This window comes from Candoia aspera, chromosome 2 (genome assembly GCF_035149785.1).
Source record: "Candoia aspera isolate rCanAsp1 chromosome 2, rCanAsp1.hap2, whole genome shotgun sequence".
Lineage (NCBI taxonomy): Eukaryota > Metazoa > Chordata > Lepidosauria > Squamata > Boidae > Candoia > Candoia aspera.
This window is the reverse complement of record NC_086154.1, coordinates 16,055,726-16,073,581: the sequence shown is the minus strand read 5'-3', so window position 1 is coordinate 16,073,581 and position 17,856 is coordinate 16,055,726. Positions and strand designations below refer to the sequence as shown.

The 17,856-nt window shown below is 42.1% G+C and overlaps 1 protein-coding gene across 1 annotated transcript; it reads left to right on the top strand.

The window, feature by feature from the left end:
• Nucleotides 1-5,849: 5,849 nt before the first annotated feature.
• On the top strand, nt 5,850-17,455 carry LOC134489922 (butyrophilin subfamily 1 member A1-like). Its single transcript, XM_063292797.1, has 4 exons — nt 5,850-5,927; nt 7,096-7,191; nt 16,627-16,728; nt 16,935-17,455. The coding sequence occupies exons 1-4, from the start codon at nt 5,861-5,863 to the stop codon at nt 17,453-17,455; spliced, it is 786 nt and encodes a 261-aa protein (XP_063148867.1). The 5' UTR covers nt 5,850-5,860.
• The last annotated feature ends 401 nt before the right edge of the window (nt 17,456-17,856 follow it).

Sequence of the window (17,856 nt, the reverse complement as noted above, 5' to 3'; positions counted from 1 at the left end):
AAGTATGGCAGGGGAAAAGAGTGGGGCAAGTTGGTTGCTCACAGTGGAAATGCACCCACACTCTTCCAAAATCCTGTATCAAAAGGTCTGGGTCAACATTTATTTTATTTTATTATTTGTATATTTGTTGGTGCCTTCCAGTACGTCTTGACTCCTTGCAACTGCCTGGACAAATTCTTGCAGTTTTCTTGACAAGATTTTAGACGTGGTTTGCCACTGCCTCCTTCCTAGGGCTGAGAGAGTGACTGGCCCAAGGTCCCCCAGCTGGCTTTGTGCCTAAGCCGGGACTAGAACTCACAGTCTCCCGGTTTCTAGTCTGCTGCCTTCACCACTACACCAAACTGACTCAACATTGAACATATTTATTTAACACCTGTATTTCACTCATTTGGAATTATTTGGAACAACAAATAATTGTTGTTCCAAATAATAAAAAATAATCAGGCTTTTTCTGATCAGTTGCTCTCCTAGCAAGAAAAAGATCTTCCCAGGGTTTGGATCTTCACCTGCTTAAGGTTCAAGCTAAATGAGCGGTATTTTCATTTCAGAGACTAACAAAGAATAATGAAGAAGGCATCGAATTATTCCTAGAAATTATTCCATTTCTAGGAATAATTTATTTGATTAGCTTTACATTCAGTCTAACTCCCCATTTTTATGTTTTCCAAACCTTCACAATGCAGCATTTCTTTCAAGTTGTCCTAATTTTTAAAGATTTATCATTATTTGTATATTATAGAGCCAGGAATGTCTAGACTTCTATAAATCATTGCTTTTTCTTTCTTGCTTGCTGTTTTAAACTGGCCAATAGGTGAAAGTTGTACCCTTTGCGCTTCTACAAATTAATGTCACAAATTCACAAAGATTCTTTCGTTCCCCCACCTCACAAAAAATAAGTCTTCGCATGATGTGTCTGAAGTATGATAATTTGTGCCTGAATCTCAAGTGACAACTCTGAGTTGATTTGTTTGATGATCCAACGGTTTGTTTTCTTGGCTCTCCACAGTATTTTCAGGAACCTTCTCCAACACCAAATTTCCAAAGTGTCAAAACTCTTCCTATCCTGCATCTTCAAAGTCCAACTTCCGCTTCCATAGGGTGTCCCGGGGAATGCCATGGCTTGCACGATTCTGATCTTTGTAGGCATAGACACATCATGGCATTTGAATATCTTTTGCAAGCCCTTCATGGCTGCTCTACCAAGTGCTAGTCTGAAGAGTATTTCTTAACTGCTTGTTTTGCATTTTTGGCTATCAAGGCAGTGTCATCAGCATAGTGCAGGTTGTTGATGGTTCTTCCTCCAGTTTTAAAACCATACTCATCTTCTTCCAGTCCAGCTTCCCTTAATATATATTCAGCACATCGGTTGAATAAATAAGAGGAGAATATGCAGCTTTGTTGCACTTCTTTGCCAACCTGCCATTAGTCTATTTCGCCATGTTCTATCTGTACAGTATTCTATCACGAATACTGTACAGGTATTCGTGACCTGAATATAAGTTTCTCATGAGGACAATGAGATGTTCTGGGATTCCCATATTTCTGAGCACTTTCCACAGCTTCATGTGATCAACACAACTGAAAGCCTTTCTATAATCAACGAAGCACGCAGTGAATTTTTTTTGATATTCTTCGGCTTTCTCAATTACCCAGAATGCATCAGCAATAACGTCTTGCAAAGCCAGCTTGAACATCTGGCATCTCTTTTTTTTTTTGCATGTAGGGCTCTAATCTGCATTGGAAGATCCTAAGCATTATTTTGCTAGCATGTGAAATGAAGGTAATTATACAACACTTTGCACACGCTTTCTGTTGCATGCCATATTTCTGTGGTTATTCCATCACTTCCTGTTGCCTTCCGACTTGGTGATGACTGGAGTGCTGATCTAAGTTGGTCTTCCAGTACTAGAGGTTCTTGTGGGTAGGGAGTATCTTCTGAGGTATCTGAGATGGTGACATTTCTGCTATATGGTATTTTAGTACACTCCTTCCACTTTGTTTAATCTCCTGTGAATTGACCACTACCTGTCCACTGGCATCCTTTAGCATGCCAATTCAAGATTGGAAACTTCTTCTGAGTTCAGAGATCCGTTGTAAGACTTTCCTTGTTTTTCCACATCTGTTTCCTGTTAGCAGATTGCTAGGAAAGCCTTTGGCCCAGGAGAGATCAGAAAAGTCACACACCAGGCATTTCTATAAAAATAATTTTATTTACAGAAAGCAAACATATTTACAGGCTCTCAGTGAGAGCTGCTTAACTCTCTACATGCCTACACAGAAGGGAAACTGAAACTGAAACAAGTCCAGGCAAGTTCTTCTCCCCAGGTGCAAAAATTAACATCCAAAAAGAGGACAATTAAATTCAACCTCTTCACCCGGCCAAAATGATTAGTTACCATAGTAACTTTAATCTGTAGTAGAAAACATATTAACATTTCCATCTTAAGTGTCTTTACAGATGTTACTGTAGTACTGCTTCATGGCGCTTTAACAGCTCTCTGAAAATTTTGTTAAGTTCCTTCCTAAAATTTTTGTCTTTCTTGGTTTTGGCTTCTCTTCCCTTCTTGGCAATTTCCATGGTTTGCTCTGACAATCAGTTTGCTTTCTTCTCTTTCTTCGTTTTTGGCAGTCTCTTTTCACATTCATCCGTAACAACTTCTTTAAACTCATTCTGTGGTTCTTCTGGGAGCAGTCTGGTGTAGTGGTTAAAGCATCAGGCTAGAAACCAGGAGTCCATGAGTTCTAGTCCTGCCTGAGGCACAAAGCCAGCTGGGTGACTTTGGGCCAGTCACTCTCTCTCAGCCCTAGGAAGCAGGCAATGGCAAACCACTTCTGAAATACCTTGCCAAGAAAACTGCAGGGACCTGTCCAGGCAGTCTCTGAGAATTGGACATGACTGAATGGATGATGATGATGATGATGATGATGATGATGATGATGTGGTTCTTCTGGTTATCTACCAATGAGGTTCAGGACTTCAAAGCATTCCCAGATGTTCTCCTTGAAAATGGTGGATATATATTCAAGATCATATTGTGGAAACTGGTTGGCTTCCTTCTTCTCCTTTAGCCTAACTTGAGACTTGCACACGAGCAGTTCATGATCTGTTCCACAGCCAGCACCTGGCCATGTCTTTGATGGTATAATTGAGTTCCTCAACCTTTTTCCAACCAGGAAAAATCTCTGTAAAGAATGTCAACAAATAGAAAAAAAGGAAATACAAGAGACTGGGCAAATGTGCACTAAACCCATTACACTTATTCCTCATGCAAATCACATTTTACATGAGATCTTCCAAAGAAGTTTGGCAGAGAGCTACAAGATCAGATAGCTAAATAAGATAAATATTGGAGAAAGCAAGAAACTATAAGGTGATTTATGTTTCTTTAATTCATTGCAGTAACAAATTCTACTTGATGAATGCTACTTCTCCATTCCCAATTGATTTCATCTCAGCATCTCTATGTATATTAACATTTTCTAAATGGGTTATCACAAATTGCAAGTTTGCATCCTCCTCATTTCTAAAACATTCACAACAGCTTCAAGACAGTCTTAGAGGCTGTTAACCATCATTCCAATCAAGCCTGCTTCATGAAGAGTCACCCTTTGAACTTCAGGATGGTATGATAACTTTGATAGCTTGTCAACAACTTTTCTCTTTTTGCAGTCTTATTCCAGAGCCTCATAACAAAATGCACATTAGACAGGAGAGACTTCTTCTCACTTGGCCGTTTCAGTGTTTCTTACCTCTTCTTTTCATTTCTTTTATTTCTTAAATGAATCAGAACTGAATTGCCTATCACCACCAGCAGACCATCTCTGTTGCTTTTTCATTAGGTCTCTCTCAAGCTTTTTGATCCACACAGGTTCTGAAAGTTGTTGAGAAGTCCTACTTTAGAGGACCATTGTTCAAATTCAGGACCTTCCAGTTTCTCAGTTGCCTGGGATTTCAGCTGCATCCCCTTGCTGAATGCTCTTTCTCTCCCCACTGTATAAACTATGGGGGCAGTTCTCACATATCCTTGTCCATAGTTCTCTTACAGAGTAAAAATGTTCAGTGTCAGGATGGAGGCAATTCAAAAGCAATAGTTAGTGGCATCTGGATGCCTCACCTGAACATGGGATAAGTATTAAGATAGAAGTATAGACTGTTAATATATTGTTTTCTACTACAGATTGGGGTTACTATGGTAACTAATCATTTTGGCCGGGTGAAAAGGTTGAATTCAACTGTCCCCTTTTCAGATGTTGATTTTTGCACCTGGGGGGAGAAACTTGCCTGGACTTGTTTTAGTTTTCTGTTTCTTTTCTGTGCAGGCATGTAGAGAGTCAAGCTGCTCTCACTGAGAGCCTGAGCTTTTAAATATGTTTTGCTTTCTGTAAATAAAAATTATTTTTATAGAAATGCCTGGTATGTGACTTTTCTGATCTCTCCTGGGCCAAAGGCTTTCCCAGCAGTCTGCCAACAAAGACATGGGTATAAATTAGAAGTTTGCAGCTAAGGGCAAGAGCCAAGGAGGGGGGGCAAGCATTCCAGTGCAGCCGTTAGAAGTAGGTTTAGGCGAGAATGCAGCTCAAGGTCGAGTGCCTGGCACTTCCTGGAACGAGGTGCAAAACCAAAAGGAATTCTACCAGACAGTACATCACAGCAAAGAGGAGGGGGGAAGGAGGAGAGTCACTGAATTGCTTTAAGGGAAAGTTTTGGGTGCAAAAAATCATTTGTGGCTTCGAATGAGCTTGGAGTCATATATCTCAATAAAGGGCTTTCATATATCCTTCTTGGCGTGTATTGGGAGTTACTGCTTTTGAGATTGCCAGGACCAAGATCCTCACAGGTCAGTAACACTGGTTAGAAATCTCCAGTTCAGAGGTATCTGGGGGGTGGGGGGTGGGGGGAAGGTCCAGGGGGAATGATGAAAGCAGAGTTGTCCTGTCACAATGCAAGCCCCACCTCTTTTGGATGTGCATTTTGACATCATACACATGGAGAAAAGGGATGGACCTTCAATACAATGGCGTGAGGCTGCTGTAGTCATTTTGATGAAAGGTCCAGTGGCGTCAGGCCCAGCCCAAGAATGGCGAAGTCAATCCAGTCAAACTTCAGTTCTTTATTTGCTCACTTCCTACAGACAGGATCTTGCCAGACTAAAGCTACTCTACCCAACCCAAGGGAAAATAACCTGGGAAGGCTGTAGGGCAGGGCCATTCCGAACCTCTTAGTCCTCCCACATTCCAATTCTGGTGTCTCCTTTTATCTTGCCCTCCTCCTTGGAATGTGCTCCCTCCTTCCTGAGAACCAGCAGCATTACTGAAATCCACCACACCACCTCCCCTTTCAGAGACACCTTCCATCACAGATGGATACCCCTGCTCTGGTTCATGCAAACAGGGTCCGTACTTAGCAGCTGATACACATGGAGTAAAGAGCAGCTTAAAGACAGATGCTTAAGTTCAAAAAGAGCAAGTGAAATTTATTATGGAAGTTACAAGCTCCAATAAGAGTGTACCCATGCAATTAATTACTTAATACGAACCACAGGAACAGAAAAATAAATATTTATTCATCGAATACATGGTTTGAATAAATAGGAGTGGTTTTGTCTGGAAGCTAACAACTGCCAAAGTAAAAAGCAACCAAATCTGGAGATGCTCCCAATGATAGTCAGCAAGCGGTTTAATTCTGAAGGAGGGCCCATTCAAAATGCATCTTCTGCTTCATAGATAAAATTTGTAGCATGATAGCAGAGGCTGCTAAGGAAATGGAAACTCAGTGGTTAAATCAGCTTCCTTCTTCTTTTTTTGCCTGTGGTTTCGTTTTCAATTTCTGTTTTGAAGGCAGAGGGATATTTTGGTCAACATGGATCACCAACCGCACCTGCCAAGATCAGAAGCTCTCTCCACAGTAACATCTACTCAGCCCAAAGGTACTGAATTAATACTCTAACTGCCTTCACTTTTTGAACAATGAAGCTATTCGTGACAACATCTTTTGATATTAGTGTAAAATAACAGAGTAACAGCCCAAAGAAAGACCTTTTTTTTTGTAAAGGAGAAAAAAAAAAGGTGCCCACTAAAATTGCTATTTTGCAACCAAATTTCAGCAGCTAAATTATTGGGGGAGGAGGGACAGAGGGCTTGCAGAGCCAAAAACATAGAAAGGGAGCTGTATATAGGCCAGAAGCTTCAAACTGCCCACCTCTGCTGTCTAATTTCCATCTCTGTCCAAACAGGGTAAAAAAGGTGGCCTGTGTCTTTCTACTCTAGCTGATGTTTTAAAGCTTATTGGAAACGCTTACATTTGAAATGGGCTTCTCTTAACAATGAGATGCTTTTATGTGGTTTTAAGATGAGAACAGTTCTTAGAATTTAGAATAATATTTGAGTGATATCAGTCCTTGTGGCTGCTTTCTTTTTTGCTTAGGTTTAAGAAGCGGTTTTGTTTCTGAAGAATTTAGCAAGGCTTGACATTTGGTGTTTTTCTTCAGCTGGAGAATGTTTCTATTAAAAGCTGACATTGACTTGCTGATATGCACGGCTATAGCACTGTGTGTGTGTGTGTGTGTAAAAAGTCAGGATGGTGGCCACAACCACATAGCTGAAGCCTCATCTCTTTTTTACATCTGTTGCAGATGTGACATACATAAAAAAGGCGTAGGGCTTCAATTAACATAGCTACCATCTTGTCAGCCATATGAGGTAGACCAGATTAGGGAACCGACTCCAAAGGAAGTGGAGTTTAGTAACAGAACCTTGCAAGTGTGCCCGTGTTTTCCCCTCCCTCTCTCTTATACCCCCAGGAATTAGGGGGGTGCCAGTCTTTTTCTAATACTTTCCCACCAACCTGGGCTTAGCACATGCTTCTTCTGCACCTGCTGTTGTCCTAATGGCTTTTGGATGGTTTCCCCAAGGTCATCTCCATGGCTTCCTATTCATCTTGCCACCCTCCTATACACACCACAGATGCCCCTGCTATACCTGTCAATATCGTGCAGGTGATCCATCAGCTACAATGAACTTCCAAGTGCTTCATAAGATGTCTTACATCTTCCAATGTTATTGATTTTTACTGTATTTATCTCCAATGTTCCACAGATGCTTCGTCTTGCTTCTGGCCCAAAATGGCTTTTTGGATATTGCTGATAGCAAGCATTGCCCTGAAGTGCACAGTGATCATTCTGATCTTTTCAGGTAATGACCTGGTTTCATCCTATAATCTGAAAATAGAAGCTGGCCCTAAAGTCAGTGCTCAACCCCTGACTAATAACCACTAGGGCACACCATGTTTGGAAAGTGATTTTGGCAAAAGGCTTTAGACATTGTGCAATCACAGCAGCTCTCTGCTATTGATTCATTCATGCACATCTTAGATCAGGCTTATGCATGACCCTAAACAAAGATGCAGCTGCTTGAGGAGTCCCATGAAAGAAGTGTTGCATTAATAATGCTATTTTTTAAAAGCAGAAGGACCTTTCAGAAGCCTAAAAAAGATGTGTGTGCTTTAATGTATAGCAGAACAATGCTGAAGGACTTCTTCTGGATCGTTTTTGAAGGGCGCACTGTTGCAGAATGCTGGGAAAGCCTTTAGCCCAGGAGAGGTCAAAAAAGTCACACACCAAGCATTTCTATAAAAATAATTTATTTACAGAAAGCAAAAACAAAAGCAAAACATTTAAAGTACTTAGCTCCGTTTGGAGCAAGCCTTGCTCGCTACATATCGGCAGTGAGAGAAAGAGGAAGTGAGAAGACAAGTCCGGGCAGGTCCTCCCCCCAGGCTATTTTGCATGAAGCACGTGAGAGGAGACAATCAAATGCAACCCCTTCACCTGGCCAAATGATTAGGTATAAAAGTAGCTTAATCTGTTAGTAGGGAAACCTTAACACTCCCCTTTTTACACTACAGATTAAGATGCAAACCAATCTTCTCTGACTTTATATGTCTTTCCATTCACATTACCATTATCTCCCCTTTGGTTTAACAGAAAGTTACCATTTTTCTTCCTGTGTTTTTCCAAACCTAGGTTATTATAATTCCAAGGCTTCTTAATGTGAAATGGCTTTTCATGCAGGCTTCAAAATCAAGCCTTTGTTTTTCTGTTGATGTGAACAGCAGCAAATCATCAACATAAATGCACAGATACATACAGCCTTGTTTGTCCTTCTTTATATATACACAGGGGTCTGCTTTTCCTTTTTCAAAACCAAAATTCTGCAGTTTTTCATCTACTTTTTGGTTCCAGGATCTAGCAGCTTGTTTTAACCCATAGATTGACTTCTGCAGTTCACAGACTAGATTCTCCCCTTTTTCATAGCCAGGGGGTTGCTGCATGTATAATCTGTGGTCTAAATCACCATAGAGAAATGCAGTTTGAATGTCATAGTGGTTAACTGACATTCCCTTGAGTGCAGCAACTTTTAACAGTAATCTAATTGATTCACCTTTAGTAACTGGTGCAAAAGTCTTGTCAAAGTCTAAATCTTTCCTTTGTGTGAACCCTTTTGCAACCAACCTTGCTTTATATTTTTGGATTTTGCCATCAGCATCCCTTTTCAGTTTGAAAACCCACCTACAACCCAGACAGCGTTCATTGGGAGGTAGATTTACCAGTTTCCATGTTTTATTTTCTTTCAAGGATGCTAATTCCTGTTGCATGGCAGAATGCCAATTTTGTGCAATCTCAGGTGGTAAAGCATTCACTTGTTCTAGAGACTCAGGTTCTGTGAATATGTGAAAAGCCTTTACTGTTTCAGCCTGAAAACGTGATGGAGGAACACCTTTATTACTCCTCTGAGATCTGCGAGGTAATACAGGGCTTAAATTTTGACTCCTATCACTTTCCTGAGAAGCATCTATCTCATCAGACAGATCTTCAGTTTGCTTTTCTGATTTAATGTCCTCATCAGGCAAAAGATCACCATCAGCAAGTCCTTGCTGTTCTCTTGTGGTGGTCAGTTCAACTGGAGAGCTAGAATTTAATCTCCCCCAGTTTTGTTCAGCAAAAGAAGCGCTTTTGCTAATTATTAATTTCTCTCCCATTATGAACCTGTAGCTCCTCTGGCTTTGTTCATAGCCAACAAAGATGGCTTTCTTTGTTGTGGGGCCTCCTTTCCTTCTCTGCTGTTTTGGAATGTGAACCCATGCAGTGCTACCAAACACTCTAAGATGGCTTACCTTTGGTTTCACACCATAAAACAAATGGAATGGAGTGTCCTGAATCATAGAGTTATACAACCTGTTCTGTACATAACAAGCAGTCGATAAAGCTTCTCCCCAGAACTTAAAACATAATCGTGAATCTTTTAACATGCATTCCATCGCGTTTTGCAAGGTTCTGCCCTTTCTTTCAGCAACACCATTTTGCTGAGGGGTGTACGGGTTAGAAAGAATTTGTTCTATCCCCTTTTCCACTAGGAACCTTCTGAATTTGTGAGAAAGGTATTCTCCTCCTCTATCACATTGGAGTGCAGATACAGGCCTAGGGAATTTTCCATTTGCCCATGTCACAAAACTTTTAAATTTCTCAAATGCCTCATCTTTATGTTTTAAGATGTAGATAAATGTGTATCTTGAGAAATCATCAATGATGGTCATTGCATACCTTGCTTGTCCAAGACTTGGAGCAAAAGGACCAATAATATCAGAGTGTACAATTTCCAAAGGTCTAGTTGTAACTCTGTCACTGTGCTTACTCACAGGAGCTTTTAGTGTTTTGCATTCTTTGCAAACTACACAATCTAAGTATTTATCACAGGGTTTTATCTTTAGGTCAGCACACAGCTGTGGCATTTGTGCTATATACTTGATATTAGCATGACCAAATCTCCTGTGCATCAGGTGTACACATTGGTCATGATATGGTGTGTTGCCAACTGCAGCCTTGCAGCTTGGCTTCCTTGCATTTTGCACAATGTACAAGGAGTCTTTTAACATACCAGTAGCACACAATTTCCCATTTTTACGTATCTCACAACCATTTTTCTTAAATGTTATGATATACCCTGTTGCAGCCAATTGTGCCACAGATAAAAGGTTTGATTGTAAATTTGGCACATACAACACACCTTTTATAGTTTCTCCTAAGCAGGATAAATACAAGTCACCTTGTCCCATAATTTTGGTCACAGACCCATCAGCCAAAGATACACTTTGTCTTTCAGTTTTAGACAGTGACACAAAAGAGCTTTTACAATTACATAAATGACAACTGGCCCCAGAATCTAACACCCATACATCAGAATTACCCTTCTCAGCAACCTGTGCAATTTGGGTTGTCTGAAGAGCCTTCTTCTGTGTTGCCCTTGTGTTCTTCTGCTCTGTCTTTCTACTCTTGGGTCTCATGGCACAGTCTCTTTGCAAATGTCCAGCTGAACCACAAGTGAAGCATCGCTGGCTGGCTAGCGCTGTGGCCTCAGGTTCCTTTCCCTTCTTTTCCCTCATTTTCTGGTCTTGCAGCTTTCCAGAAGAGATGGGGGGGGGGATCTTTCCTCTCTCTTCTCCCATTCAGTGAGTAAGCGCTGTGTAACATACGATGGGGTGAGGTCTGCTTCAGGCATAGCCTCCAGGGTACAAATCAGCGTGTCCCACGTTGCATTCAGTGAGGACAGGAGGATATAGGATTTTGTGAGAGGTGTAAATTCCATTCCTCTCTCCTGCAACTCAACAAACAGCTGCTGAATATAATGCAGGTGCTCAGGAAGGCTATCTCCTTCTGCAAGGTAGGCTCTGTACAGCTTTTTTGTCAGAGTAACTTTACTCCCTGCTGTTGCCTTTACATATAAGTCTCTCAAAGCGTCCCAAAGTTGCTTTGCAGACTGCATGCCTCGCACGTGGACTAGCTGATTGTCCTCAACTCCCAAGATAATGGTGGCTCTAGCCCGCTCATCCTGTCTCAGCCATTCAGCATTGGGATTTTGGGGGGTTTGCTCACCAATTGGCAGCCAAAAATTCTCTCTGCGAAGATACATCTCCATCTTCAGGGCCCAATTCAAATAGTTGGTCTCTGATAGGCGCTCCAGAGGCATCGCTGAGGGCTGGGAGGTAGCCATGGCTTCTTCCTTCTTTTGCAAGTCACCTCAGCTAGCTTCTAAGTCCTGCAGACCGGCAGTTGCTGGAAAATCTCCAGGTGGCTCCAAAGAAAATCCTCACAGGTCTTTGCTACCTGCCTTTAAATTGTGCATGAGGTGTGGAGCTGACCTCTCTTTTCTCTCTGGGTTTTACTGCGTTGTTTACTGGGCACATAACCTGTTGCAGAATGCTGGGAAAGCCTTTAGCCCAGGAGAGGTCAAAAAAGTCACACACCAAGCATTTCTATAAAAATAATTTATTTACAGAAAGCAAAAACAAAAGCAAAACATTTAAAGTACTTAGCTCCGTTTGGAGCAAGCCTTGCTCGCTACATATCGGCAGTGAGAGAAAGAGGAAGTGAGAAGACAAGTCCGGGCAGGTCCTCCCCCCAGGCTATTTTGCATGAAGCACGTGAGAGGAGACAATCAAATGCAACCCCTTCACCTGGCCAAAAGATTAGGTTTAAAAGTAGCTTAATCTGTTAGTAGGGAAACCTTAACACGCACAACCCCAATAAATATACTACTTGCTATATTAGCTTTTCTCACCCAGGCACCTTCCAGATATAGTCCTAGAAGTTGCCGTCAGCAGTCAAACATCAAGACATAACTTTAAAAAGGGTAGCGGTCTGCTATAACACAAGCCAAAAACAGCATCATCCTTTGGGTGTCGGTCTGCTTGGGAGAAAAAGCCACCTTGAATTTGGAACCAGGCTTAGGACTGAGACCGAAAGAATCGCATTACCTTGAAGATGGATCAATTTAAGTAGTACAGAATAATAGCTCAGGTTTGAAATGTTAGATTCTCGGTGTTCTCTGAGCTTGGCTGTTTTCCTCCAGACGTTTTGCTACAAACTGTGTAACATCATCAGTGCGTGGGAGATTGGGGTTTCCTGGCACAGAGAGATAAACTTTAGCTACATGCCGTTTAAAAGACACAACCAAAAGTCAAGAGAGGAATAAAACAGCCCAGAGCTTATTATCCCAAGTAACTCAGACCCAGACAAGCAAGAAACAACACCAGGTATTTTATTTGTTTGTTTGTTTATTTAATTTTTATCCCACCTTTATTATTTTTATAAATAACTCAAGGCGGCGAGCATACCTAATGCTCCTTCCTCCTCCTATTTTCCCCACAACAATAACCATGTGAGGTGAGTTGGGTTGAGAGAGAGGGACTGGCCCAGGGTCACCCAGCCTACTTTCGTGCCTAAGGTGGGACTAGAACTCTCCTACCACGCCTGATTGGCTCTTGGGCTGAGAGAGAGGGACCAGCCCAAGGTCACCCAGTCAGCTTTCATGCCTGAGGTGGGACTAGAACTCTCCTACCACACCTGATTGGCTCTTGGGCTGAGAGAGAGGGACTGGCCCAAGGTCACCCAGCTGGCTTTCATGCCTCAGGCGGGACTAGAACTCTCCTACCACGCCTGATTGGCTCTTGGGCTGAGAGAGAGGGACTGGCCCAAGGTCACCCAGTCGGTTTTCATGCCTGAGGTGGGCCTAGAACTCTCAATCTCCTGGTTTCTAGCCCAGCACCTTACCCACTAGACCAAACTGGCTCTATGTTTATACATAAATAACAAGCAAATTTCATTCTCCCATGCATTGATGATATTATATAGCTTGGTAACAAAACGTCTGTATTTTCACAGTGTCTCTTGTCTCCGCCCATAGCATTAGTTCACTTTGCTCTGGGCTGTTTGCTTTCTTCCTTGACTTTTGGTTATGTCTTTTAAATGGTACATCAGTGGGGTTTATCTTATCTATGTGTCAGCAAACTTCACTCTCTCATGCACTGATGATGTTACTTAATGAAATATCTGCAGGAAAACAGCCAAGCACAGAGAATAACAGGAACCCAACATTAATGGATTTGTTGCAATATAAATCTTTGTGGACCAGAATCCATTTGACCAGATGCATGGAATGTCCTCCCCAGTTGGCAGGCTGAAATATCAATTTGTACACTAATTTATTTATTTATTTATCGTAGTTTTATCGCTGCCCATCTCCCCCACACGGGGGACCCTGGACGGTTCACAATGAAAACAGTTAAAACTCAATAAAATCATAAATAATACCAGCAATAAATACCAATGTAAAATACAGTAACATCCAAGTGACGGCAGATCTAATTCAACCCATAAGGGGATAAAACTGGTCCCGGCAGGACTAGGGAACCAACCAACCCCAGGAATGTCTCTTCTTTTCCCCACTCCATGCATGGTGACAAACCAAGTTTTCAGTTGTTTTCTGAAGTCCAGAAGAGAGCGGGCTAACCGCATTTCCAGGGGAAGGGTGTTCCAAAGGCTGGCTGATACTAGTGAGTATCAGGCAGCCTTTCCCAACTGTGGTCTTCTGCTTTATTTTGACCACAATTCCATGAAACGGATTTACATCTCAAGAACTCTGCAGAGGTGACAAGGTTTGAAAAGGCTACTAGAGGAAAAAGAAAAAACTGTCACAATGAGGTCAGAAAGAAGGAATACAGGGAACAATGATGACATCAGGGTTTCTCAACCAGGGTTCAGTGGCACCCTAGGGTTCTGTTAGAGGTCACTAGGGTTCCCTGGGAGTGTTGGAGGTCCCAGCAAATCAGCATGCCTCATTAGCATGTGGATGAGTTTGCTCTAGGATGCAATTCTCTATGTGCTTCTGGAGGAAGCTGTTTGTTGTCCCTCCCACATTCCTTAGTCCTCTTTCTTCTACCATCTGAGAAGGAAGCATGCAGCTGCTCCTTCCATCTGGGCCATGCATGGGCCTAGAGTCAGGAGGTTCCCCCTTTCTGCATGCAGCCTTTAGCAGCAATAAGGGCTAAGGGTCAATTCAGTTTAGGGAAAGAAAGAAGAACAATAATAATTTTTCCTGAATGGATCTAACTGGACCAAATAAATGAGTAAGACTTCTTTTTGCTTACTTTTGAACCTACTTTGTCTAAGTGTGTAATTGTTTATGCTTGGGTGGGCTAAGTGTGTAAGATCAATAACCTATATTTCTATAACGTGCTCATTAATGTTATTTTAAATAATATTCTTTTCTGTGCGTGTCTTTTTGCTATATTAAACTCTGCTCCATTCAGTGGTCCTAGTTGTCCACTAATGGCTTCAGGGAGATCACGATTTATTTTAAAAATTATTTCAAATTCAGGCAACTTCACATTAAAGAGGTAAAATAACCCACATCTACCCAAAGGGGTAGATAACCCACATAAAGTGGGTTAGGGAATGCAGGAAATATTGTCTTACAGAGGCATCCATGAGGGGAAGTTCACAAAAGTGAAGATGTTGGCTATGACTGCACCATCAAAGCCTGACCCATTTTTATGTGCATTGCACATAGAAAGGAGGCAGGGCTTTGATGGCATGGTCATGGTCATAATCATGACATTTTTTTACTCTCCCCCCATCCCATCCCTTTCAGCAGAAGTCCTGGTCTTGCATATATTTTGAGCTTTGCTTTAAATGGTCATAAATCATATGTACTTATAATAAATTCCACTATCATTGGGAGAGAACCAGATTGGTGTAGTGGTTTAAAGGCACCAGGCCCCAAACCAGGAGACGTGAGTTCTAGTCCTGCCTTAGGCACAAAGTCAGCTGGTTGACCTTGGGCCAGTCCCTCTCTCTCAGCCCTAGGAAGAAGAAGCAGGCAAGGGCAAACCACTTCTGAAAATCTTGCCAAGAAAACTGCAGGGGGTTGTCCAGGCAGTCGCCAGGAGTCAAGATTGATTTGAAAGCACCGAACCCATCACCTACCCACCCTATCATTTTCCCCCACTGTTTACATTTCTAAGAAAACCGATTTCAAAATCAGTCTGTTAGTTTTTAAGGCAGCATTTCTCAAGCTTGGCAACTTTAAGACGTGTGGACTTCAACTCGCAGAATTCCCCAGCCAGCAATGCTGGCTGGGCAATTCTGGGAACTGAAGTCCACATATCTTAAAGTTGCCAAGCTTGAGAAACACTTCTTTAAGGTGACACTTTATTTTTTAAAAGAAAAGAAATCATAGTCTTTGAAATGTGAGCTTTCTTTGGCCTGCTTTTAAAAGATGATTGAAGACATATGTAAGAATGCTATCTTCTCCCAGCTAATCCTCATTTTTTTCTGTCAGTTTAATATATCAATATGTCCATTTATCCTTTTCTTCATCCATCTCTCCCACTTCTCCCCAGCACTTGGTTGCAGAGAAGTCAATACTTGTTCATTCACTGGGGCCCTCTTTTGTTCCTCTTTTCCCTTTCGGAAACAAAGTTGAAAAGAGCACAACTTTCCTTCCCCATTTTAACTGGCACAAGTTTGGAGGGTGGATCAGATGTCATAAATATCTTTGTCCATTTCCCCTCACAATATGTTCTATTCACTGCAGAGGCATAGAGTGGGGCTTTTGAAAGCTTGGGATACAGACTACAGAGATCACCAAACTCAAGGGTTCACAGGGGAGGCCAAACACTCAAGAGGGTGGCTGCAAAGCCCCACCCCTTTTTTACATGGGTCACATCTGCAATCCATATAAAAGAGAGGCAGAGCTTCAATCTCATAGTCATGGCCATCTTGACTGCCACCAAAGCTTGTTATCCAATTGTACTTTTTAATTGTATTCATTCATTCATTCATTCATTCATTCATGCAATCAATCCATCAATCAATATGGCCACCCATCTCAAATTCATGGCTCTGACTGGCTTACAACAATGAAACACAATATAAAAAGAACAGAAAACAAAATAAAGTAGTCCATTAATGGGATGGAAAGGGAGAAAGAATTAAATCCAAGAGTGGCAATTAACCGAATTAAGTATGGCTGACTTTAAATGAATAACAAAATCAAATTCAGTTTATTTTTTGTCCTGGCTGTACCCCTTTCTTTCTACAGTCTCTGGCACTCAAAGCCTGAGTACAGCCCATAAAAAGCTCCACATCCTGAGTTTAGAGCAGTGTTTCTCAACCTCGGCAACTGAAGATGTGTGGACTTCAACTTCCAGAATTCCCCAGCCAGTATGGCTGGCTGGGGAATTCTGGGAGTTGAAGTCCACACAGCTTAAAATTGCCAAGGTTGAGAAACACTGGTTTAGTGGAAGATGAGGGCAGTCCAGGTCTTAAACAAGCTTGCTCTCATCTACTCTTCAGCCTGTGGAACCTCACTTTCTAATCCTCCTCCTCTCCCTTCAGAATCAATGGTGCTTTCAGCAAACTCTTGGTAGGACTGGTGACCTACTCCATCTATCCCTTCTTTAAATTTATCATTTAGTTTGATACATGGCCTACTTCACTTCTTCCCTCCAAGAATGAAATTTTCCCAAGTGGTTTGCAAACCATAAACGAAGCAAGTCCACATCTATCTCAGTAGAGTCTCTAAACTGCAGAGTCTCCAGACAGCCAAACATGGTGCGAGAGCTAAGTAGTCCTTAGCTCTGTTTTAACCAAAGCTGTCTTTGGAGCAATAGGACTGGGACATACCCTCCCCAAAAGATGGCATATATTAATAAACTCTTTAAACTCTCTCTGTAAGAAAGGAAGAAAAAGAGGATTGTGACCCCATTCTAACATTGAACTATTCTCTAAGGTTCTCAGGTTCCTAGTGAGGGAGTCAAGGCAAAAAGGCAAGGGATCCAAAGTTGTCGGCAGAAATGTATTCCTTGTGGATCAGCGAAAGACCACATAACAGGTAACCCCAGTTCTTTCCATCACTAAACATTACGTTGGTCTATAGCAGCTCTGGTTTTTAAAATGTCCAGATGACATAAGGAGAACTGAAATCCAGGTGTAGGGATCCATCTGAGATACCTCCTCAGATGTCACTAAGTGTAACTTAGAGTCAAGCTGTTAATGACAATTGATGGTGAACATTTTTCCATTCTTTCTTCCACACAGCAAATCTGACTCTGGATCCAAGCACAGCTCACCCCCAGCTCTACGTATCTCCTGATTTGAAAAGAGTGAGATGGAAAGACATGAAACAGCAAGTGAACAGCAGTCCTCTGAGATACGACCTCATGGCCAGTGTCCTCAGCCACGAGAGCTTTGCCTCTGGGAAGCTTTGCTGGGAGGTGGAAGTGGTGGAGGGGGGAGAGTGGTGGGCGGTGGGAATAGTTCGGGAGACGGCAAACAGAAATGACAAAATTGTCCTCGACCCTAGTGGGGGTTACTGGGGAGTGCAGCGAATTGAAGGACGGTATGAGGCGATCACCCATCCCAGGACAAATTTGACATTGTGCCATCCCCCGAGAAGGATCCGAGTTTCTTTGGACTATTCACAAGGCCTTGTGTCATTTTTTGACGGCGATACAAATGCTGAAATCTTTGCCTTTCCGAAAGCAAATTTTGCTGGAGAGAAGATTCATGCTTGGTTCTTGATCTATAAGTGGAATGGGCAGCTTGTCCTCCATCCATGACCGGGTGGTCCAAAGGGCTCATCACACTGGAAGAGCTTCAGACCACCTGCCTCAAGCTCTCCTCCACTCCTTGTGTTTCTCCATGCGCACCATGCCATGGGCGTCTTCGGTTCCCTTTGTCCTTCCTTTCCCCTCCTGCTCTGCTACCACCATTTTTAATTCTAAATCAAAGATCCCTTAAGTGGCAGTAATAAGCTGTGTTTCAAAATAATATTTCTCTTCTAATTCAAAGACTAGAAGGAATAAATCATGTGGGTGACTGGGGAATTCTGGGAGTTGAGGTCCATGCATCTTCAAGTTGCCAGGGTTGAGAAACACTGCTCTATATGGTTCTGGTGACTCCCAGTCCCAAACTTTCTGACTCCGTCATCCAGAGGTCAAACAACAACGTTCCCAGTCAA

Bases quoted from the DNA above. Each gene is read 5' to 3' on its own strand.
- LOC134489922 (XM_063292797.1), top strand. From the start codon at position 5,861: ATGGATCACCAACCGCACCTGCCAAGATCAGAAGCTCTCTCCACAGTA. The intron at 5,928-7,095 runs GTACTGAATTAA...AATGTTCCACAG, and splicing joins AACATCTACTCAGCCCAAAG to ATGCTTCGTCTTGCTTCTGG. The intron at 7,192-16,626 runs GTAATGACCTGG...CTATTCTCTAAG, and splicing joins GATCATTCTGATCTTTTCAG to GTTCTCAGGTTCCTAGTGAG.